General features: G+C 41.6%; 3 protein-coding genes across 3 annotated transcripts in view; all 3 read right to left on the bottom strand.

Moving 5' to 3' along the window:
* LOC311140296 (NACHT, LRR and PYD domains-containing protein 3-like) overlaps window positions 1–21,663 on the bottom strand; it is a 633,219-nt gene that overhangs the window by 592,310 nt on the left and 19,246 nt on the right. Inside the window, exons 5-7 of the mRNA XM_084175285.1 lie at window positions 20,405–20,503; window positions 18,203–18,301; window positions 16,139–16,255 (exon numbers count right to left, since the gene is read on the bottom strand). Coding sequence (XP_084031411.1) covers window positions 16,139–16,255; window positions 18,203–18,301; window positions 20,405–20,503 — 315 coding nt within the window. The remainder of the gene's footprint in view (window positions 1–16,138; window positions 16,256–18,202; window positions 18,302–20,404; window positions 20,504–21,663) is intronic.
* On the bottom strand, window positions 5,078–5,664 carry LOC311150673 (stonustoxin subunit beta-like; the record flags this gene model as incomplete). The annotated part of the gene is made up of 1 exon (XM_084188176.1): window positions 5,078–5,664. A coding segment is annotated over one exon (546 nt), but the record flags the coding sequence as incomplete, so codon positions are not given.
* Window positions 12,776–16,054, bottom strand: LOC311150664 (NLR family CARD domain-containing protein 3-like; the record flags this gene model as incomplete). Its single annotated transcript, XM_084188164.1, has 4 exons — window positions 15,827–16,054; window positions 15,422–15,650; window positions 13,250–15,014; window positions 12,776–12,965 (listed from the first exon to the last, which is right to left on the bottom strand). The coding sequence occupies exons 2-4, from the start codon at window positions 15,630–15,632 to the stop codon at window positions 12,776–12,778; spliced, it is 2,166 nt and encodes a 721-aa protein (XP_084044290.1). The 5' UTR covers window positions 15,633–15,650; window positions 15,827–16,054.

Raw genomic sequence — 21,663 nt, 5'->3', positions numbered from 1 at the left:
ATGGTTTATTAACTCCCTCAGTTGGGGAGGGGGTTGGTGGTTTTGGGGTAGGGTCAGGGTATTAGCTCACCAGATGGTTACTATTTTATACTTTCATCATTTCATTTAGTTTCTATCTTTTTCCCTCTTTCTTATTATCTTTAAAGATGTCAGCTCCTAATAACTATACATTTATGACACTTAACATTAGGTTACTGTAATGAATACTCAGGGAGAAAAAGGTGTAGATTCACGCGGAGAGCGGCAGGTGTTTATTACGCCTTTACAGAAGACAGGAATCGTGGTCACAGGCAGGCAATGGTCATACACAGGTAGGCAAACAGGCAGGTGAATCAAAGCTAGGACTGAAGGCTATAACTGGTTCTCACAAACGAGCTAGAAAAAGTCTTAGTAGAGTCAAAACGAACAATACCTCACAAGACACAAACAGAACGAACTGAACTAAATAAGAAGCTGATGAGACCAGGTGAGTAACTAACACAGGTGGAATCAATGAACAAAAATGAAAGACAGGGCTACGTTCAAGAACACAAAGAAACAGGGCTACGTTCAAGAACACAAAGAAACAGGGCTACGTTCAAGAACACAAAGAAACAGGGCTACGTTCAAGAACACAAAGAAACAGGGCTACGTTCAAGAACACCAAGAAACAGGGCTACATTCAAGAACACAAAGAAACAGGGCTACGTTCAAAAACACAAAGAAACAGGGATACGTTCAAGAACACAAAGAAACAGGGCTACGTTCAAGAACACAAAGAAACAGGGCTACGTTCAAGAACACAAAGAAACAGGGCTACGTTCAAGAACACAAAGAAACAGGGATACGTTCAAGAACACAAAGAAACAGGGCTACGTTCAAGAACACAAAGAAACAGGGCTACGTTCAAGAACACAAAGAAACAGGGCTACGTTCAAGAACACAAGGTGAAATGAGAAAAATAAATACAGAACCTTACATTGATTACATAGATCACACAGAAGAGAGGTTAATATGTTCATTAAACAATGTTTTCTAGGTGGAAGGTTTACCCTGTGTATGAGATTACAATGTATCAGCTGATGATTAGGATTGTTAGATGAACCCACTAAGTTCCTGATGAACTCAACTGGTGAGCCTCTTTAGCAGCTAGTTCCATGGACACACTGATTTCAATGTCCTTTGCCAAGGTCAGATGACTTTCAGTCAACAGTCTCTTTTGTGTAGCTTCACTCCGTAGCCCACATACTAGTCTGTCTCTAATGATGTCATTTAGAACAGCATTAAACTCAGTGTTCTGGTAGTTTCTTTAATGCAGCAGCAAACATTGTTACTGATTCTCCCTCTTCCTGATGTCTCCCGTGGAACCTGAACCTTTCAGCATTAACTAGTGGTTCTGGTGAAAAATGTCCTTTAAGTATCTCCACAATATCCCCATACGTCTTATTACCTGTTCTGTCTGGCTGTAGCAGGCTGCCTAGTAAATTAAATGTCTTTGGCCCCATTTCACTAAAACATGGAGGCAAAATGTTGTCCTCATCCATGTCATTTACAAGAACAAAATATTCAAACCGTTCTGTATATGAGCTCCACTGCTCAATACTTTCATCAAACTGTCCAATGTTTCCATCAATTCCAATAATTGTTCATTTCTCAATAAGCTCCTGATTGTCACTCACTTCAATATTGTCCTGAACCAAAGCAATATTTTCCTCAGTCACGTGATCTTCATTCACTTCACTCACTGACGTTTCCTCCTAAGTTCGCTAATTTAGCAGTTTTAAATAAAAGGTTTGTCTTCACAGTTGAATAAATGTCCTTTCCTTTAATCACGTTGTTTTCCCGCTCCGATGTCCGTCTCCAGTCCTTTTCTGCCGTCCATGACGATGTTAACTCCAGTGGTGGAAAAAGTACCCAATTGTCATACTTGAGTAAAAGTAAAGATACCTTAATAGAAAATGACTCAACTAAAAGTGAAAGTCACCCAGTAAAATACTACTTGAGTAAAAGGTTTTAAATATACTTAAGTATCAAAAGTAAAAGTACAAGTATAAATCATTTCAAATTCCTTACATAAAGCAAACCAGACGATTTTCTTGTTTTTAAAATGTACGTTCAGCCAGAGGCACACTCCAACACTCAGACAATTTACAAACAAAGCATTTGTGTTTAGTGAGTCCCCCAGATCAGAGGCAGTAGGGATGTTCTCTTGATAAGGGTGTGAATTGGACCATTTTCTGTCCTGCTAAGCATTCAAAATGTAACAAGTACTTTTGGGTGTCAGGGAAAATGTATGCAGTAAAAAGTACATTATTTTCTTTAGGAATGTAGTGAAGTAAAAGTAAAAGTTGTCAAAAATATAAATAGTAAAGTCAAGTACAGATACCCCAAAAAACAACTTAAGTAGTACTTTAAAGTATTTTTACTTAAGTACTTTACACCACTGGTTAACTCTCTTTCTTAGCTAGCTAAACTATGCACTTGCCTCTGCTATCAATACACTGTGCTAACATTAGCCTATTCTGTACCACAGAAAATAACAGTTTTAAACAGTTGTAAAAACCCACTTCTTCCAGACAGAATAGTTCCTGTAGATTCAGACTAACTCATCACCAATCTTTTGTTATGTCTCGTGGGTTTTATAACCACGTCTGTATAACAATTAAATAATGATGAGACAGGAGACAGGAATCAGTTCAACCATTTATCTGGAACGTGATCATCTCAATACATACAAACCCCCATGATGCTCTGCAGCACAACCCCAATTTACAACAAATACATAAGTAAATGGACACAAAACAAAACTCAGAGGAATTTAAATGTTCAGTTGTAGAAAGTAGGGCCATGGGATAGGGTCAGAAAGGTCAGTATGTTTGATAACTGGTTACAGAGGTGACATAACAAGGATAAGGTCCATTATAACACAGTGAAGTAGAGGTGGGAGCTAAAAGCAGACATGGACAGTGAGACGGTGTGAGGAGGTCAGGGGTGAGACACTAGATCAGGACAGGTAGAAATGGCAGGGCTGGAAATAGACACAGAGACACATTCTGATCATGGCTCAGACCTGACCTGAGACACCCAAACAGAAGATGCCATAGCAAAGTCCTGTCCAGTAGGCTATATGGGATTTCCTTTCATCAAAATCCAACACATGGAAATGTGTCCAGTGTGTGTGTGTGTGTGTGTCCAGTGTGTGTGAGTGTGTGTGTCCAGTGTGTGTCTCCTGTGTGTGTGTGTGTATGTGTGTGTGTGTCCAGTGTGTATGTGTGTGGGTCCAGTGTGAGTGTGTGTGTGTGTCCAGTGTGTGTGTGTGTTTGTGTGTGTCCAGTGTGTGTGAGTGTGTGTGTGCAGTGTGTGTGTGTGTCCAGTGTGTGTGTGTGTGTGTCCAGTGTGTGTAAGTGTGTATGTGTGTGTGTCCAGTGTCTGTGTGAGTGTGTGTGTCCAGTGTGTGTGTGTGTCCTGTGTGTGTGTCCTGTGTGTGTGTATGTGTGTGTCCAGTGTGTGTGTGTGTGTGTCCAGTGTGTATGTCCTGTGTGTGTGTGTGTCAGGTGTGTGTGTGTCCAGTGTGTATGTGTGTGTGTCGTGTGTGTGTGTGTCCAGTGTCTATGTGTGTGGGTCCAGTGTGAGTGTGTGTGTGTGTGTGTCCAGTGTGTGTGTGTCCAGCGTATGTGTGTGGTTCCAGTGTGTGTGTCCAGTGTGTGTGTGTGTTTGTGTGTGTCCAGTGTGTGTGAGCGTGTGTGTCCAGTGTGTGTGTGTGTCCAGTGTGTGTGTGTGTCCTGTGTGTGTGTGTGTCAGGTGTGTGTGTGTGTTTCCAGTGTGTGTGTGTCCTGTGTGTGTGTGTGTCCTGTGTGTGTGTGTGTGTGTCAGGTGTGTGTGTGTGTGTGTGTGTCCAGTGTGTTTGAGTGTGTGTGTCCAGTGTGTGTGTGTGTGTGTGTGTGTGTGTGTGTGTGTGTGTGTCCAGTGTGTGTGTGTGTGTGTCCTGTGTGTGTGTGTGTGTGTGTGTCAGGTGTGTGTGTGTGTGTCCAGTGTGTGTGTGTGTCCTATGTGTGTGTCCTGTGTGTGTGTGTGTGTCCAGTGTGTGTGTCGAGTGTGTGTGAGTGTGTGTGTCCAGTATGTGTGTGTGTCCTGTGTGTGTTTGTGTGTGTCAGGTGTGTGTGTGTCCAGTGTGTATGTGTGTGTCCTGTGTGTGTGTTTCCAGTGTGTATGTGTGTGTGTCCAGTGTGTGTGTGTGTGTGTGTGTGTCCAGTGTGTGTGTCCAGTGTGTGTGTGTCCTCTGTGTGTGTGTGTGTGTGTCCTGCGTGTGTGTTTGTGTGTGTCCAGTGTGTGTGTTTGTGTGTGTGTGTGTCCAGTGTGTGTGTCCAGTGTGTGTGTGTCCTCTGTGTGTGTGTGTGTGTGTCCATTGTGTGTGTGTCCAGTGTGTGTGTGTGTCCAGAATGTATGTGTGTCCATTGTGTGTGTGTGTCCAGTGTGTGTGTGTGTGTGTCCAGTGTGTGTGTCCAGTGTGTGTGTGTCCTCTGTGTGTGTGTGTGTGTGTGTGTCCAGTGTGTGTGTGTGTGTGTGTGTGTCCAGTGTGTGTGTCCAGTGTGTGTGTGTCCTCTGTGTGTGTGTGTGTGTGTCCATTGTGTGTGTGTCCAGTGTGTGTGTGTGTCCAGAATGTATGTGTGTCCATTGTGTGTGTGTGTCCAGTGTGTGGGTGTGTTTGTCCAGTGTGTGTCCAGTGTGTGTGTGTGTGTGATCAGTGTGTGTGTGTCCTGTGTGTGTGTGTGTGTGTGTGTCCAGTGTGTGTTTGTCCGGTGTGTGTGTGTTCAGTGTGTGTGTGTGTGTGTGTGTGTGTGTGTGTGTGTGTGTGTGTGTGTGTGTGTACAATGTTTGTGTATCAAGTGTTTTTGTGTGTCCAGTGTGTGTGTGTGTGTGTTCAGTATGTGTGTGTGTGTGTGTCCAGTGTGTGTGTGTGTGTGTGTCCAGTGTTTGTGTGTGTCCAGTGTGTGTCAGTGTGTGTGTCCAGTGTGTGTGTGTGTGTTCAGTATGTGTGTGTGTGTCCAGTATGTGTGTGTGTGTGTCCAGTGTGTGTGTGTGTGTGTCCAGTGTTTGTGTGTGTGTGTGTGTGTGTGTCAGTGTTACCATGGTTATTATTTACAGGGACACTGAGGAGTCAACATAAACCCCAAACCCTGGATAGAGGGGCTCAGTGAATGTGGAGTGGAATGTGTTCAGGTGGGTCAGTGTGTCAGAGGAGACTCTGTAGAAGGACAGAGTGCCGGCTGGCCAGTCCAGATACACTCCTACTCTGTGGGAGCTGGAGGAGGGGACGTCTATGGGAGTGGACTTATTATTGTGCCTGGCAGAGTAACTGTTGGCAGAGCAGAACAGACTCCAGGACTTGTCATTGTATCCAATCACACAGTCACTACCCCCTCCTCTCCTGCTGATTCCTTTATATGTCACTCCTATAACAGCCCCTCTCCCACTCCACTCTACCTCCCAGTAACAGCGCCCAGTCAGACCCTCTCTACACAGCACCTGTCTCCAGACCTCAAATCTCTCTGGGTGATCAGGATACGGCTGCTCCTCTCTCCTCCATGTCACCTTTCTGTTCTCCTCAGACAGAGAGAGGAGTCTGTTTACTGTGTTTGGGTCCAGTGTGAGATCACAGACATCTGATGGATGAAACCAGACACAATATTAGAAATCATCATCATCCTGAACACACACACACACACACACACAGCCTGAACACACACACTGAACACACACACATACACACACACACACACACACACACAAACACACACATCCTGAACACACACACACACAAACACACACACAGCCTGAACACACACACACACACACACACACAACACACACATTCTGAACACACACACACAAACACACACACATCCTGAACACACACACACACACACATCCTGAACACACACACATCCTGAACACACACACACAGCCTGAACACACACACTGAACACACACACACACACCGAAATTGTCGCAACCGCTATTACTAGTCTGTTCAACCTCTCTTTCATAACGTCTGAGATCCCCAGAGATTGGAAAGCTGCCGCGGTCATCCCCCTCTTCAAAGGGGGTGACACTCTAGATCCAAACTGCTACAGACCTATATCCATCCTGCCCTGCCTTTCGAAAGTATTCGAAAGCCAAGTTAATAAACAGATCATCGACCATTTCGAATACCACCGTACCTTCTCCGCTATGCAATCTGGTTTCCGAGCTGGTCACGGGTGCACTTCAGCCACGCTCAAGGTCCTAAACGATATTATAACCGCGATTGATAATAGACAGTACTGTGCAGCCGTCTTCATCGACCTGGCCAAGGCTTTCGACTCTGTCAACCACCGCATTCTTATTGGCAGACTAAATAGCCTTGGTTTCTCAAATGACTGCCTCGCCTGGTTCACCAACTACTTCTCAGATAGAGTTCAGTGTGTCAAATCGGAGGGCCTGTTGTCTGGACCTATGGCAGTCTCTATGGGGGTGCCACAGGGTTCAATTCTTGGGCCGACACTTTTCTCCGTGTATATCAATGATGTCGCTCTTGCTGCTGGTGACTCTCAGATCCACCTCTACGCAGACGACACCATTTTGTATACATCTGGCCCTTCATTGGACACTGTGTTAACAAACCTCCAAACGAGCTTCAATGCCATACAACAATCCTTCAGTAGCCTTCAACTGCTCTTAAACACTAGTAAAACTAAATGCATGCTTTTCAATCGAACGCTGCTAGCACCCGCCCACCCGACTAGAATCACCACTCTCGACGGGTCTGACCTAGAGTATGTGGACAACTACAAATACCTAGGTGTCTGGTTAGACTGTAAACTCAACTTCCAGACTCACATAAAGAATCTCCAATCCAAAGTTAAATCTAGGATCGGCTTCCTATTTCGCAACAAAGCCTCCTTCACTCATGCTGCCAAACATGCCCTCGTAAAACTGACTATCCTACCGATCCTTGACTTCGGCGATGTCATTTATAAAATAGCCTCCAACACTCTACTCAGCAAATTGGATGTAGTCTATCACAGTGCCATCCGTTTTGTCTCCAAAGCCCCATACACTACCCACCACTGTGACCTGTACGCTCTTGTTGGCTGGTCCTCACTACATGTTCGTCGTCAAACCCACTGGCTCCAGGCCATCTATAAATCACTGCTAGGCAAATCCCCGCCTTATCTTAGCTCATTGGTCACCATAGCAGCACCCACCCGTAGTCTGCGCTCCAGCAGGTATATCTCACTGGTCATTCCCAAAGCCAACACCTCCTTTGGCCGCCATTCCTTCCAGTTCTCTGCTGCCAATGACTGGAACGAATTGCAAAAATCTCTGAAGCTGGAGACTCTTATCTCCCTCAATAACTTTAAGCATCAGTTGTCAGAGCACCTTACCGATCACTGCACCTGTACACAGCCCATCTGAAATTAGCCCACCCAACTACCTCATCCCTATATTGTTATTTAATTTGCTCTTTTGCACCCCATTATCTCTATTTGCACATAATCTCTTGCACATCTAGCATTCCAGTGTTAATACTATTGTAATTATTCTGCACTATAGCCTATTTATTGCCTTACCTCCATAACTTGCTACATTTGCACACACTGTATATATATTTTCTGTTGTATCTCTGACTTTATGTTTATTTTTTTACCCCATATGTAACTCTGTGTTGTTTTTTGTTGCACTACTTTGCTTTGTCTTGGCCAGGTCACAGTTGTAAATGAGAACCTGTTCTCAACTGGTTTACCTGGTTAAATAAAGGTGAAATAAAAAAAATAAAAAAAATAAAAAACACACACATATCCTGAACACACACACACACACACACACAGCCTGAACACACACACACACACACACACACACAAACACACACATTCTGAACACACACACACAAATACACACACATCCTGAACACACACACACACACACAAACACACACAGCCTGAACACATACACACACACACACACACACACACAGCCTGAACACACACACACACACACACACACAAACACACACATTCTGAACACACACACACAAATACACACACATCCTGAACACACACACACACACACACAAACACACACAGCCTGAACACACACACACACACACACAAACACACACACACACACACACACATCCTGAACACACACACACACACACACACAGCCTGAACACACACACACACACACACACACACACATCCTGAACACACACCTTCATGCATGCATGAACACACACACACATTTCTAAAGTAACACAAACACGTCACACACACACACAGACACACACATTGTCAAAGCAACTCTTAGTAAACTTTGGTGTCCCTGATTTGTGCTTCTGTAGAACTACAGCTGATATTTAATATGACCAAGTAAGTAATGATGGTGGTCTTTGACTTTGACTTCACTTGAATTAAGACTTATTCTTAGTCATATTCTTCACAACAGTCAACACTCACATTTTCTAAGTCCAGGTTTCATTGTGTTCTCTCCACCATGTTCCACACTGTAGCGGTAAGCAGAAGAACAGACAGTCATTGAGGGATACACCTGAACTCACACACACACACTGGACACACACACACAACACACACACTTGACACTCACACACACATTCAGCATATCACTTTGTATAAGCGGTGGTAAGAATGTTTGTCTGTGTGTGTGTATGTGTCCAGTGTGTGTGTTCAGTGTGTGTGTGTGTCTGTGTGTGTGTGTCCTGTTTGTGTGTGTGTGTGTCCAGTTTGTGTGTGTCCAGTGTGTGTGTGTGTGTGTGTGTCCAGTGTGTGTGTGTCCAGTGTGTGTGTGTGTCCAGTGTGTGTGTCCAGTGTGTGTGTGTCCTGTGTGTGTGTGTGTCCAGTGTGTGTGTGTCCTGTGTGTGTGTGTCCAGTGTGTGTGTGTGTCCAGTGTGTGTGTGTGTCCAGTTTGTGTCCAGTGTGTGTCCAGTGTGTGTGTGTGTGTGTTTGTGTGTTCAGTTTGTGTGTGTTTGTCAAGTGAATGTGTGTTTCCACTGTTTGTGTGTGTGTGTGTCCAGTGTGTGTCCAGTGTGTATCCAGTGTGTGTGTGTTTGTCTGTCCAGTGTGTCCAGTGTGTGTGTCCAGTGTGTTTGTGTGTGTGTGTGTGTGTGTGTGTCCAGTGTGTGTGTGTGTTTGTCCAGTGTATGTGTCTGTCCAGTGTGAGTGTGTTTGTGTCCAGTGTGTGTGTGTGTGTCCAGTGTGTGTGTGTCTAGTGTGTGTGTGTCCAGTGTGTGTCCAATGTGTGTGTGTGTGTCCAGTGTGTTTGTGTGTGTGTCCAGTGTGTGTGTTTGTCCAGTGTTTGTGTGTGTCCAGTGTACTGATACACCTGGACCCACACACACACACTGGACACACACACACAGGACACACACACACACACTGGACACACCACACACACATTGGACACACACTGGACACACACACACTGGACACACACACACACACTGGACACACCACACACACATTGGACACACACTGGACACACACAAACTGGACACACACACACACACACACACACACACACACACACAGTCTTTATATAACTTAGTCCAAGTGGTGGTCAGAATGTTTGTCTTAACTAGCCTGATAACTCCAACATGTCTGATATGAACTTTGACATAAACCATCTACATACTTGAGTTTCTCCAGTCTGCAGTGTGGATCCTCCCGTCCAGCAGAGAGCAGTCTGACTCCTGAGTCTCCTGGGTGATTGTAGCTCAGGTCCAGCTCTCTCAGGTGTGAGGGGTTTGACTTCAGAGCTGAGACCAGAGAAGCACAGCCTTCCTCTGTGAATAGACAGCCTGACAGCCTGCAAAGAGTCAAATCATATTAAAACCACACTGCTATTCTTTGGTGGTGAAAATAGTGGCAGTATATTTTTTCAACATATTCAGATATATCAGTGTCCTGAAACCTGCCATATCTATTCATATATTAATGTATCATTATTAGAAATGACAAATTATCAATGTATTGCTTTTAGATAGAAAAATGCATATTACAAATATTTGAGTAGACTGACCAGAGCAGTTTACATTTACATTTACATTTTAGTCATTTAGCAGACGCTCTTATCCAGAGCGACTTACAGTTAGTGAATACATATTTGTTTTTATACTGCCCCCCCGTGGGAATCGAACCCACAACCCTGGCGTTGCAAACGCCATGCTCTATCAACTGAGCTACATCCCTGCCGGCCATTCCCTCCCCTACCCTGGACAACGCTGGGCAAATTGTGCGCCGCCCATGAGTCTCCCGGTCGCGGCCGGCTGCGACAGAGCCTGGATTCGAACCAGGATCTCTGGTGGCACAGTTAGCACTGCGATGCAGTGCCTTAGACCACTGCGCCACTAAGGAGCCCAAAAGTTTAAAAAGCAGTATGAGTCAAAAGACAGACAGTGAGGTATCAGATTTAGATTGTATTGAGTATACAGTCCACACCATATCTATTTTGACAGTGAAGCTAACATTTTAAATGTGGCTCTATACTCCAACATTTTGGATTTGAGATCAAATGTTTCATATGAGGTGACAGTATATAATGTCACCTTTTATTTGAGGATATTTTAATACATATCTGTTTCACCGTTTAGAAATGAAAGCACTTTATGTATCTAGTCCCCCTATTTGAAGAAGTCATAAGTATTCTGACCAATTCACTTATAGTGTATTAAAGTAGTCAAAAGTTGAGTATTTGGTCTCAAACTCGTTGGTTGCATTTGCAGTATGTTTTGGTTGTGTTTTGGGTTATGTTTTGCCCGATAGTAACTGAATGGTGGATGATGACAGGAGTAATTTGCTGTCTAGGTGAGTAGATAACATGTTTCTAAACACTACTAAAGTAACCCTGATGATGCCATGATTGAGAAGGATCATGAATGAATCATGAATAATAATGGGTGAGAAAGTTACAGAGGCTACAACAAAACATGCTAACCTCTCACCATTACCTTCAAATAAAAGGTGACATTCTGTACTGTTGCCTAATATGAAACATTATATCTCAAATCCAAGATGCTGGAGCATAGCACCAAATGTAAAACTGTAAGCTTCACTGTCCAAACACATATGGTGTGGACTATGTGTGCCTGGTAAACACATGTGGATCTGGTGAACAGTTCTCACTTGTTGACCAACTACAGGAATACTGACCTCAGAGTCTCCAGTTTACAGTGGGGATTCCCCAGTCCAGCAGAGAGCAGCTTCACTCCTGAATCCTTCAGGTCATTGTTACTCAGATCCAGCTCTCTCAGGTGTGAGGGGTTTGACTTCAGAGCTGAGACCAGAGAAGCACAGCCTTCCTCTGTGAATAGACAGCCTGACAGCCTGCAAAGAGTCAAATCATATTAAAACCACACTGCTATTCTTTGGTGGTCAAAATAGTGGCAGTATATTTTTTCAACATATTCAGATATATCAGTGTCCTGAAACCTTCCATATCTATTCATAAATTAATGTATCATTATTATAAATGACAAATTATCATAATATTGCTTGTAGAGAAAAACATGTATAGTACAAATATTTGAGTAGACTGACCAGAGCAGTTTAAAAAGCAGTATCAGTCAAAAGACAGACAGTGAGGTATCAGATTTAGATTGTATTGAGTATACAGTCCACACCATATCTATTTTGACAGTGAAGCTAACATTTTAAATGTGGCTCTATACTTCAGCATTTTGGATTTGAGATTAAATGTTTCATATGAGGTGACAGTATATAATGTCACCTTTTTTTGAGGGTATTTTAATACATATATTTTTCACCATTTAGAAATGAAAGCACTTTATGTATCTAGTCCCCCTATTTGAAGAAGTCATAAGTATACTGACCAATTCACTTATAGTGTATTAAAGTAGTCAAAAGTTTAGTATTTGGTCCCAAACTCGTTGGTTGCATTTGCAGTTTGTTTTGGTTGTGTTTTGGGTTATGTTTTGCCCGATAGTAACTGAATGGTGGATGATGACTGGAGTAATTTTCTGTCTAGGTGAGTAGATAACATGTTTCTAAACACTACTAAAGTAATCCTGATGATGCCTTGATTAAGAAAAATCATGAATGAATCATGAATAATAATGAGTGAGAAAGTTACAGAGGCTACAACAAAACATGCTAACCTCTCACCATTACCAATAACAGAGGGGGTATGATCCTTGTTCCTCTGTAACTTTCTCATTCATCATCATTCACGATTAATTCATGATTATTCATAGTCATGGTAGTATCCACATGAACGTAGAAGTGTTCAGAAACATCTTCTATTCTTACTGACAATACAAGTGAAGTGACTCCAAAATGACAGGACATTATTCACCATTCAGTTTCTATTGGGAAAAACATCATCCAAAACACAACCAAGACAAACTGCAAATGCATTCAACAAGTTTGTAGAATCACAAGCTTGATGTAATCACTGTGGGTAAGGAATATGGGACCAAATACTAAACTTTTGACTGAATGAATTTGTGCAAATAAATTAGACTTCTTCAAATGGGAGAACTAGATACGTAAAGTGCTTTCGTATCTAAACAGTAAAACAGATATGTATGAAAAACGATTAAATAAACGGTGACATTATATACTGTCACCTAATATGAAACATTCCATCTCAAATCCAAAATCATGAAGCATAGCACCAAATGTAAAACTGTAAGCTTCACTGTCCAAACACATATGGTGTGGACTATGTGTGCCTGGTAAACACATGTTGATCTGGTGAACAGTTATCACTTGTTGACCAACTACAGGAATACTGACCTCAGAGTCTCCAGTTTACAGTGGGGATTCCCCAGTCCAGCAGAGAGCAGCTTCACTCCTGAATCCTTCAGGTCATTGTTACTCAGATCCAGCTCTCTCAGGTGTGAGGGGTTTGACTTCAGAGCTGAGACCAGAGAAGAACAGCCTTTCTCTGTGACTCCACAGCCTGACAGCCTGACAGAGAGATCATCATGATTTCACAAACACACTGTTAATTTAACTATTAGTGTAGAAGGACAATGGCAGATGCATTTGGTTTATTCTCGCAAACAACATATAGATTCATCTTCCATCTCCTATAATTGTATGGTTATAATGTTATACTAATGTGAAAATCAATGCAGTTATTCAATATGTTTTTCAATAGAATATTATATACATATTATAATACATATATTTCTCTAAACTGAATATTTCTTCCTGATGATTAGTACTTAAATGTCATTTTATGTACTCACAGAGCAGCTCTGGAGGCTTTGACCACTGGCAGCAGCCTCAGAAGACCTTCCTCTGATCTGGAGTATTTCTTCAGGTCAAACACATCCAGCTCCTTTTCTGAAGTCAGCAACACAAAGACCAGAGCTGACCACTGTGCAGGTGACAGTTTGGCTTTTGAGATACTTCCTGATCTCAGGTATCTTTGGATCTCTACCACTAGATAATGGTCATTCAGTTCATTCAGACAGTGGAACAGATTGATGCACCTCTCTGGAGAGGGATTCTCCCTGATCTTCTCCTTGATGTACTTGACTGTTTCTTCATGGCTCTGTGAGCTGCTTCTTGTCTTTGTCAGTAGACCTCGTAAGTGCTTCTGATTGGACTCCAGTGAGAGGCCCAGAAGGAAGCGGAGGAAAAGGTCCAGGTTTCCTGTCTCACTTCGTAAGGCTTTATCCACAGCACTCTTGTAGACAGTATCTTCAGTAACTTGCGGTTCGGCCATTAGATTCTCATTGTTGTTGATGAATGAGAGGAACACATATACAGCAGCCAGAAACTCCTGAATGCTCAGATGCACGAAGCAGTACACCTTGTCCTGGTACAGCACACATTCCTCTTTAAAGAGCTGTGTGCACAATCCTGAGTACACTGAGGCTTCATTGACATCAATGCCAGCCTCTTTCAGGTCTTCTTCATAGAAAATCAGATTGCCATTCACAAGCTGTTGAAAAGCCAGTTTTCCCAGTGACAGAATGCTCTCTTTATTCCAGTGTGGACCTGTCTCTTCTTTCCCAATATACTTTTCATTCTTCTGTTTGGTATGAAACTCCACAAGGTGTGAGTACATCTCAGTCAGAGTCTTGGGCATCTCTTCTGTCTTGTCTGTACTCAACATGTGTTCAAGGACTGTTGCAGAAATCCAACAGAAGACTGGAATGTGGCACATGATGTGGAGGCTCCTTGATGTCTTTATATGTGAGATGATTCTGCTGGCCAGGTCCTCATCACTGAATCTCTTCCTGAAGTACTCCTCCTTCTGTGGGTCATTGAACCCTCGTACCTCTGTCACCTGGTCAACACACACTGAAGGGATCCTATTGGCTGCTGCAGGTCGGGTAGTTATCCAGAGGAGAGCAGAGGGAAGCAGATTTCCCTTGATGAGATTTGTCAGCAGAACATCCACTGAGGTTGACTCTGTGACGTCACAGCAGATCTTGTTCTTCTGGAAGTCTAGGGGCAGTCGGCACTCATCCAGACCATCAAAGATGAACAGAACTTTGTACTTGTCGTAGTTAGAGATTCTTGATTCTTTGGTTTCGATTGAGAAGTGATTGAGAAGTTCAATCAAAGTGTTTTTTTCCCCTTTCATCAAATTCAGCTCCCGAAAAGGGAATGAAAATACAAATTGGACATCCTGATTTGCTTTTTCTTCAGCCCAGTCCAGAATGAACTTCTGCACAGAGACTGTTTTTCCAATGCCAGCGACTCCCTTTGTCAGCACAGTTCTGATAAGTTTGTCTTGTCCAGTTAAGGGTTTGAAGATGTCATTACATTTGACTGCAGTCTCTGGTCTTGCTTGTTTCCTGGTTGTTGTCTCAATCTGTCTCAGCTCATGTTCATTATTGACCTCTCCTGTTCCACCCTCTGTGATGTAGAGCTCTGTGTAGATCTTATTGAGAAGTGTTGGGTTTCCTTGTTTAGCGATCCCCTCAAATACACATTGAAACTTCTTCTTTAGATTAGATTTGAGTTCACGTTGGCAAATCAAAGCAAGCTCATCTGAATCTAGAAATAACACAGAGGATATTAATATTACGTCTGTTTTAATGCCTACAGTATTCTAGGACTGTTATAAAATTTTAAATTATAATAATTTCTTCACTTAACTGACTGTATAAATGTGTAAATGTTTTCATAATGCATTACAGACTGGTGTGACTGATTATATTATTATTGGTATTATCTCTCTCTCTCTCTCTCTCTCTCTCTCTCTCTCTCTCTCTCTCTCTCTCTCTCTTTCTCTAAATTAATCAATACAACACATCCCTGCTGCTATTTGATGAGGTCACTAGGTGTTGTCTTAAGGCTGCTACAATATCGTTGAGTTACACAGCTACTTTAGCTGTACTTTAGCTACAGCTTTTAAATGTTTGCTCTAAAACAGCATTCAACATGAGGCAGACAGCTCTTACTTTTCTCCAGTGTGTCAGCAAGCTCCTTCTGGTTCATTTTCCTCAGGACGTGCAGTGTGATCTTCAGAGCCCCCTCTCTGGCACTGCTCTCCTGCTTCTCATCTTCAGCATCCACCACTTCCTTATCCTGCTTCTGACTCTCAAAGCCTTCTGGGAGTTCTGGACTAAGAATCCTCTTGAACATCTTCAGCTCGTTCTTCACAAATGTCATAATATTCTCTTCAAGCAACTGAAATAAATCAAGTAAATAAGTTAAGCAAGAGACTAAATGCTTTCTCATTAACACATGAATGAATGATTGACAGATCAACTTTACTTGATGTAAACAAAAACAAATGTACATAACAGGACCACATACACTGAATATGGAGGCCAGGTCTGTTTGATGACTCTGGGAAGACTGACCACTGAGAATCTCTGACTCTGATCTCTCCTGTTGGTTTCTGGGGACAAAACATGAGATTACATCTCCTCATCCAGGGAGTGCACACACACACACACACACACACACACACACACACACACACACACACACACACACACACAGGGAGGGAATGTTGTGTTAGTTTAATATTGTTTCAGGACTATGAAAATGGAAAAAAGGATTAGCCTATGGATTATGAAAACAACAAAAATAAATGGTAAAATGGGAGAGGAGAAATGACCAGAGACCAGTGTTGTTTAACTCACTGACCATGACCCATGAGTTCTTCTTACCTTTGTTCACTAGAAAAGTCTCCCTCTCTAAAGTTTAGAGGTTGATTCATAGACTTGTCACTCTTCATGGACACACAGCTGGGTACAGGGGAGGCTGGTCTCTCCTGCTTGATTGGACTTCAACACAACAGAGACAAACATTACATCTCTCATCTACTCTGAGCTCAGATGGGGAAACATATGAAGAGTTTCATTCTAAAACGCAATTTTCAGAAATGTTGGTAAATTAGCTTATATTCTTTAAAGAAATTATGAAAGAGATTGGTGTGTTTTTTCACTATCTAATCATGGCATGGGGTTGTTCAATGACAGACATGTATTTGTTTAAAATCTATCACTTGATGGTTTCATTTCAGAGACAAATAATGTGTTTCTTTTGTAAAATGCTATATATCTGCCTCACTCTCAGAGAAATCAGAAATATTGCTAGGTTTTACACAGTAATAAATGTAACAAATAACCACATTTGTAATAAAGTACTGTACACATGTACAACATTCAATACAGTAATATGAGATCTGTATGTAAAACATTTACATTTTACATTTTAGTCATTTAGCAGATGTTCTTATCCAGGACTGGTTTCCCAAAAGCATCTTAAGGCTAAGTTCATTGTTAGAATCTTCCTATTAGCATCATAGATGCTTTTTAGCCCTTCCGCATGACTTTACACACAGAAGATCTCCAGTAAACATAGAATCACATGGTTTATCCGTCTCTTTGTGACCGCCGATAAATTCAGAACAAAGTTGAGTACAAATACAAAGTTGCAAATGTCTTGCAATTGATTCAAACAAGGGACTTATACAAATTTGTTTCAAATGAAAATCGAGATGACTGCATTAAAATATAAACAGTAGGCTATAGTCCTATTTCAATCAAATTGAAATACATTTCATGTTCAATATATTGAGTTTTTTGCTACTTGTAGACTACGGTCTGTAATTTGTCTCAATATATTTCATGATGTGTAGCCTAACATGTGTCCAATGATGTGCCAAATCTGTGATTTAGAATAAGCTGCCTCAATATTTGCAGCCGTAGGTGGTAATATCTCTCTAGGAGCTGATCCGTCATCAGTATTGGGAACTAATTATAATGTTAAGGAAAGATTTGAATGGAGAAAATTGATCCGAGGGCAGCGCTCCCTTTCTTTCGATCCTCTAAATAACGACATGCTCCAACAACACACTTAGCGACCGTTCTCTCTGCGTGGTGCGTGGGAAATACATGTTACATCTTCAGCCGTTGTAGGAAAGATGCATCTTAAAACACTGGTAAGCCTAAATTCCATCGCTATCGGGAAACCGGGCCCAGAGTGACTTACAATACAGTTGCCATATTGTAGTCTATTCAAGCTTTAAAAAGGCTTCTAGAGTTTGTAATTTCCACAAAAATGTCAAACTTGATTTGCCCTAATGAAAAATTTACCGACCACTACAAAAAATTTTCATGAATTATAATGCACATAATAATTTACATTTCCTATTGCTGCAGGATTATTTTCCTGCTGTGAGAAACTGGGTCAAATTAAGATATGGCATCTGTAAGTGCATTCATCTTAAGATATCTAGGTGAGACAACCACATATCACAGTCAAATATACAGGATACGAACATTCCATTCCAGCTAAACAATGGATATATAGCATTTAGCCAAAAAAACATTTATTTTTATACACATCTCAAATCCATTAATAAAAAATCTGAGAACAGTAATATTGAAGGTACCCAGTAATATTGAAGGTACCCAAGGCAATCATTGCTGCTGCAAAAATTTGTGGATATAGCGTTTTGGAAATAAATGTAAGAATTCTTAAACAAAATTGTGTTTTGCCAGTAACCGAAAGGTCGCTGGTTCTAATCCCCGAGCCAACTTGGTGAAAAATCTGTCGATGTGCCCTTGAGCAAGGCACTTAACCCTAATTGCTCTTGTAAGTCACTCTGGATAAGAGCGTCTGCTAAATGACGTAAATGTATGTAAGATGAATTCTGCTGAAAAAAATTGTGGATATAGCGTTTTGGAAATAAACTTAAGAATTCTTAAACAAAATTGTCATCTCACCTCTTAGCTTTGGTGTCATGTCCCCCAGAGAGACTCCTTTTAGAGGCAGGGACCCCCTCCTCTCTCTTCCCAGAGAGACTCATTTTAGACCACTGACCCCTAAACAGAGATCCAGCATGTTGGTTGTGGTGAACACAGTGACAACTAATTCTAGAATGTCCATTGTTCTCTTTTATTCATGATCTCTTAGAAATAAAACATTAACTAACAGACACGTCCAAACAGTCAGGTGATTTAATGCAATTACTTTTTCTAGCCCAATGACTACTCAAAACCCACCAACAAGGCCTGACACCTAGGCCAAAACATAGCCTCTGATAGGCCTACATCTTTTTTCAAACAGCCTCCAGTAGCCTGGGCAAGATGTAGGCAAGATGTAAGCTGAATGATTTAGCAGCTTGCTTAGTTCAAATTGACAGATTAATTTATTTAACATGAATAGCAAGACGATTTTGAGGTAGGAAGTGCTTCTGTTACCAAGTAACCTGCTGGAATAGGCTACTGAGAATGGGGTCATAATTTCAATCAATGAATCAAATATTAATAATATGGATATGAACTGAATAGGCCTATGCTTGTCAACAACAGCCAGGTTATTTTTTATTTTTTTTACCTGTAGCTCTCTCTCTCTCTCTCTCTCTCTCTCTCTCTCTCTCTCTCTCTCTCTCTCTCTCTCTCTCTCTCTCTCTCTCTCTCTCTCTCTCTCTCTCTCTCTCTCTCTCTCTCTCTCTCTCTCTCTCTCTCTCTCTCTCTCTCTCTCTCTCTCTCTCTCTCTCGCTCTCTCGCTCTCTCTCTCTGACTTTATACACAGAAGATCTCCAGTAAACATAGAATCACATGGTTTATCCGTCTCTTTGTGACCGCCGATAAATTCAGAACAAAGTTGAGTACAAATACAAAGTTGCAAATGTCTTTGCAATTGATTCAAACAAGGGACTTATACAAATTTGTTTCAAATGAAAATCGAGATGACTGCATTAAAATATAAACAGTAGGCTATAGTCCTATTTCAATCAAATTGAAATACATTTCATGTTCAATATATTGAGTTTTTTGCTACTTGTAGACTACGGTCTGTAATTTGTCTCAATATATTTCATGATGTGTAGCCTAACATGTGTCCAATGATGTGCCAAATCTGTGATTTAGAATAATCCGCCTCAATATTTGCAGCCGTAGGTGGTAATATCTCTCTAGGAGCTGATCTGTCATCAGTATTGTGAACTAATTATAATGTTAAGGAAAGATTTGAAGTGAGAAAACTGATCCAAAAGCAGCGCTCCCTTTCTTTCGATCCTCTAAATAACGACATGCTCCAACAACGCACTTGGCGACCGTTCTCTCTGCTTGGTGCGTGGGAAATACATGTTACATCTTCAGCCGTTGTAGGAAAGATGCATCTTAAAACACTGGTAAGCCTAAATTCCATCGCTATCGGGAAACCGGGCCCAGAGTGACTTACAATACAGTTGCCATATTGTAGTGTATTCAAGCTTTAAAAAGGCTTCTAGAGTTTGTAATTTCCACTTTAAAAATGTCAAACTTAATTTGCCCTAATGAAAAATGTACCGACCACTACAAAACATTTTCATGAATTATAATGCACATAATAATTTACATTTCCTATTGCTGCTGTTTTCTTTTCCTGCTGTGAGAAACTGGGTCAAATTAAGATATGGCATATGTAAGTGCATTCATCTTAAGATATCTAGGTGAGACAACCACATATCACAGTCAAATATAGAGGATACGAACATTCCATTCCAGCTAAACAATGGATATATAGCATTTAGCCAAAAAAACATTTATTTTTATACACATCTCAAATCCATTAATAAAAAATCTGAGAACAGTGTTATTGAAGGTACCCAGTAATATTGAAGGTACCCAAGGCAATCATTTCTGCTGCAAAAATTTGTGGATATAGCGTTTTGGAAATAAATGTAAGAATTCTTAAACAAAATTGTGTTTTGCCAGTAACCGAAAGGTCCCTGGTTCTAATCCCCGAGCAAACTAGGTGAAAAATCTGTCGATGTGCCCTTGAGCAAGGCACTTAACCCTAATTAATCTTGTAAGTCACTCTGGATAAGAGTGTCTGCTAAATGACGTAAATGTATGTAAGATGAATTCTGCTGAAAAAAATTGTGGATATAGCGTTTTGGAAATAAACTTAAGAATTCTTAAACAAAATTGTCATCTCACCTCTTAGCTTTGGTGTCATGTCCCTCAGAGAGACTCCTTTTAGAGGCAGGGACCCCCTCCTCTCTCTTCCCAGAGAGACTCATTTTAGACCACTGACCCCTAAACAGAGATCCAGCATGTTGGTTGTGGTGAACACAGTGACAACTAATTTTAGAATGTCCATTGTTCTCTTTTATTCATGATCTCTTAGAAATAAAACATTAACTAACAGACACGTCCAAACAGTCAGGTGATTTAATGCAATTACTTTTTCTAGCCCAATGACTACTCAAAACCCACCCACAAGGCCTGACAACTAGGCCAAAACATAGCCCCTGATAGGCCTACATCTTATTTCAGACAGCCTCCAGTAGCCTGGGCAAGATTTAGGCAAGATGTAAGCTGAATGATTTAGCAGCTTGCTTAGTTCAAATTGACAGATTAATTTATTTAACATGAATAGTGTAGTGTATTGAGATTATGACGTTGTTAATGTTTTAAGTGGAATCAGAGAGAATGTTGTTTATGTTAGTATCAAAAGGGAATGTTTTAGTGTAACGTCACATACAACAGACAGGAAGTGTGTTGTAGACAGGGGAGACTGGTGATTGGCCAGAAGAGGGAGCATCTTTTTGCATTGTTTATAAATAGGGGCTAGACTACAGAAAGGGCAGAACTGCCATGACAATCTAGGACGCCGTTCTCCGGACACCGCGGGTCTGTAATTTAGGCTGTAACCTCGTGATTTTAATAAAAGCCTCTAACACGGTGCAGCTTGAACGGACTCTTTGTTGACAGCAATAATGGCCACCATTCACCCGATACGACAAATGGCGCCCAACGTGGGGCTGGTCTGCAAATCTCCTTTGTTTCGTAGCCGCCAAGCTAACTCGCTTTGAAGCATGGCCAGATAAGGGTAAGTTTTCCTTACCGCTTTGGAGCTTGTTAGATTGGATACGACTTGTGTACTGGAGAGATGTACCATTACGACCTTGCCTCGGGTGGCGTTGTTGCTGTCGACTAGGAGGCTGTCTAAAATATATTCCATTGGTAACGGCAGGTAATTGGAAATTTAGAGCATAAAACGGTAGGAATTAAGTATTGAAGGTGTACAATTAAGGCAGATATGCGCATCAATAGGGCACTGTACCGCTTAAGACCCCGGGGGGGCCATTTAGAAAATGATGGGCCGGCAAATCCTCTTACACGATAGAATGTGCAAGACGGTGGGTTTTTTAAAGGAAGAACTCGGTTTGATGGGATTTTATCTGATTGTGATT

The sequence above is a fragment of the Coregonus lavaretus genome (genome assembly GCF_964263955.1).
Source record: "Coregonus lavaretus genome assembly, chromosome: 2".
NCBI classification, from domain to species: Eukaryota; Metazoa; Chordata; class Actinopteri; order Salmoniformes; family Salmonidae; genus Coregonus; species Coregonus lavaretus.
Note: the sequence above shows the minus strand (reverse complement) of the source record. Positions and strands in the feature narration are given on the sequence as shown.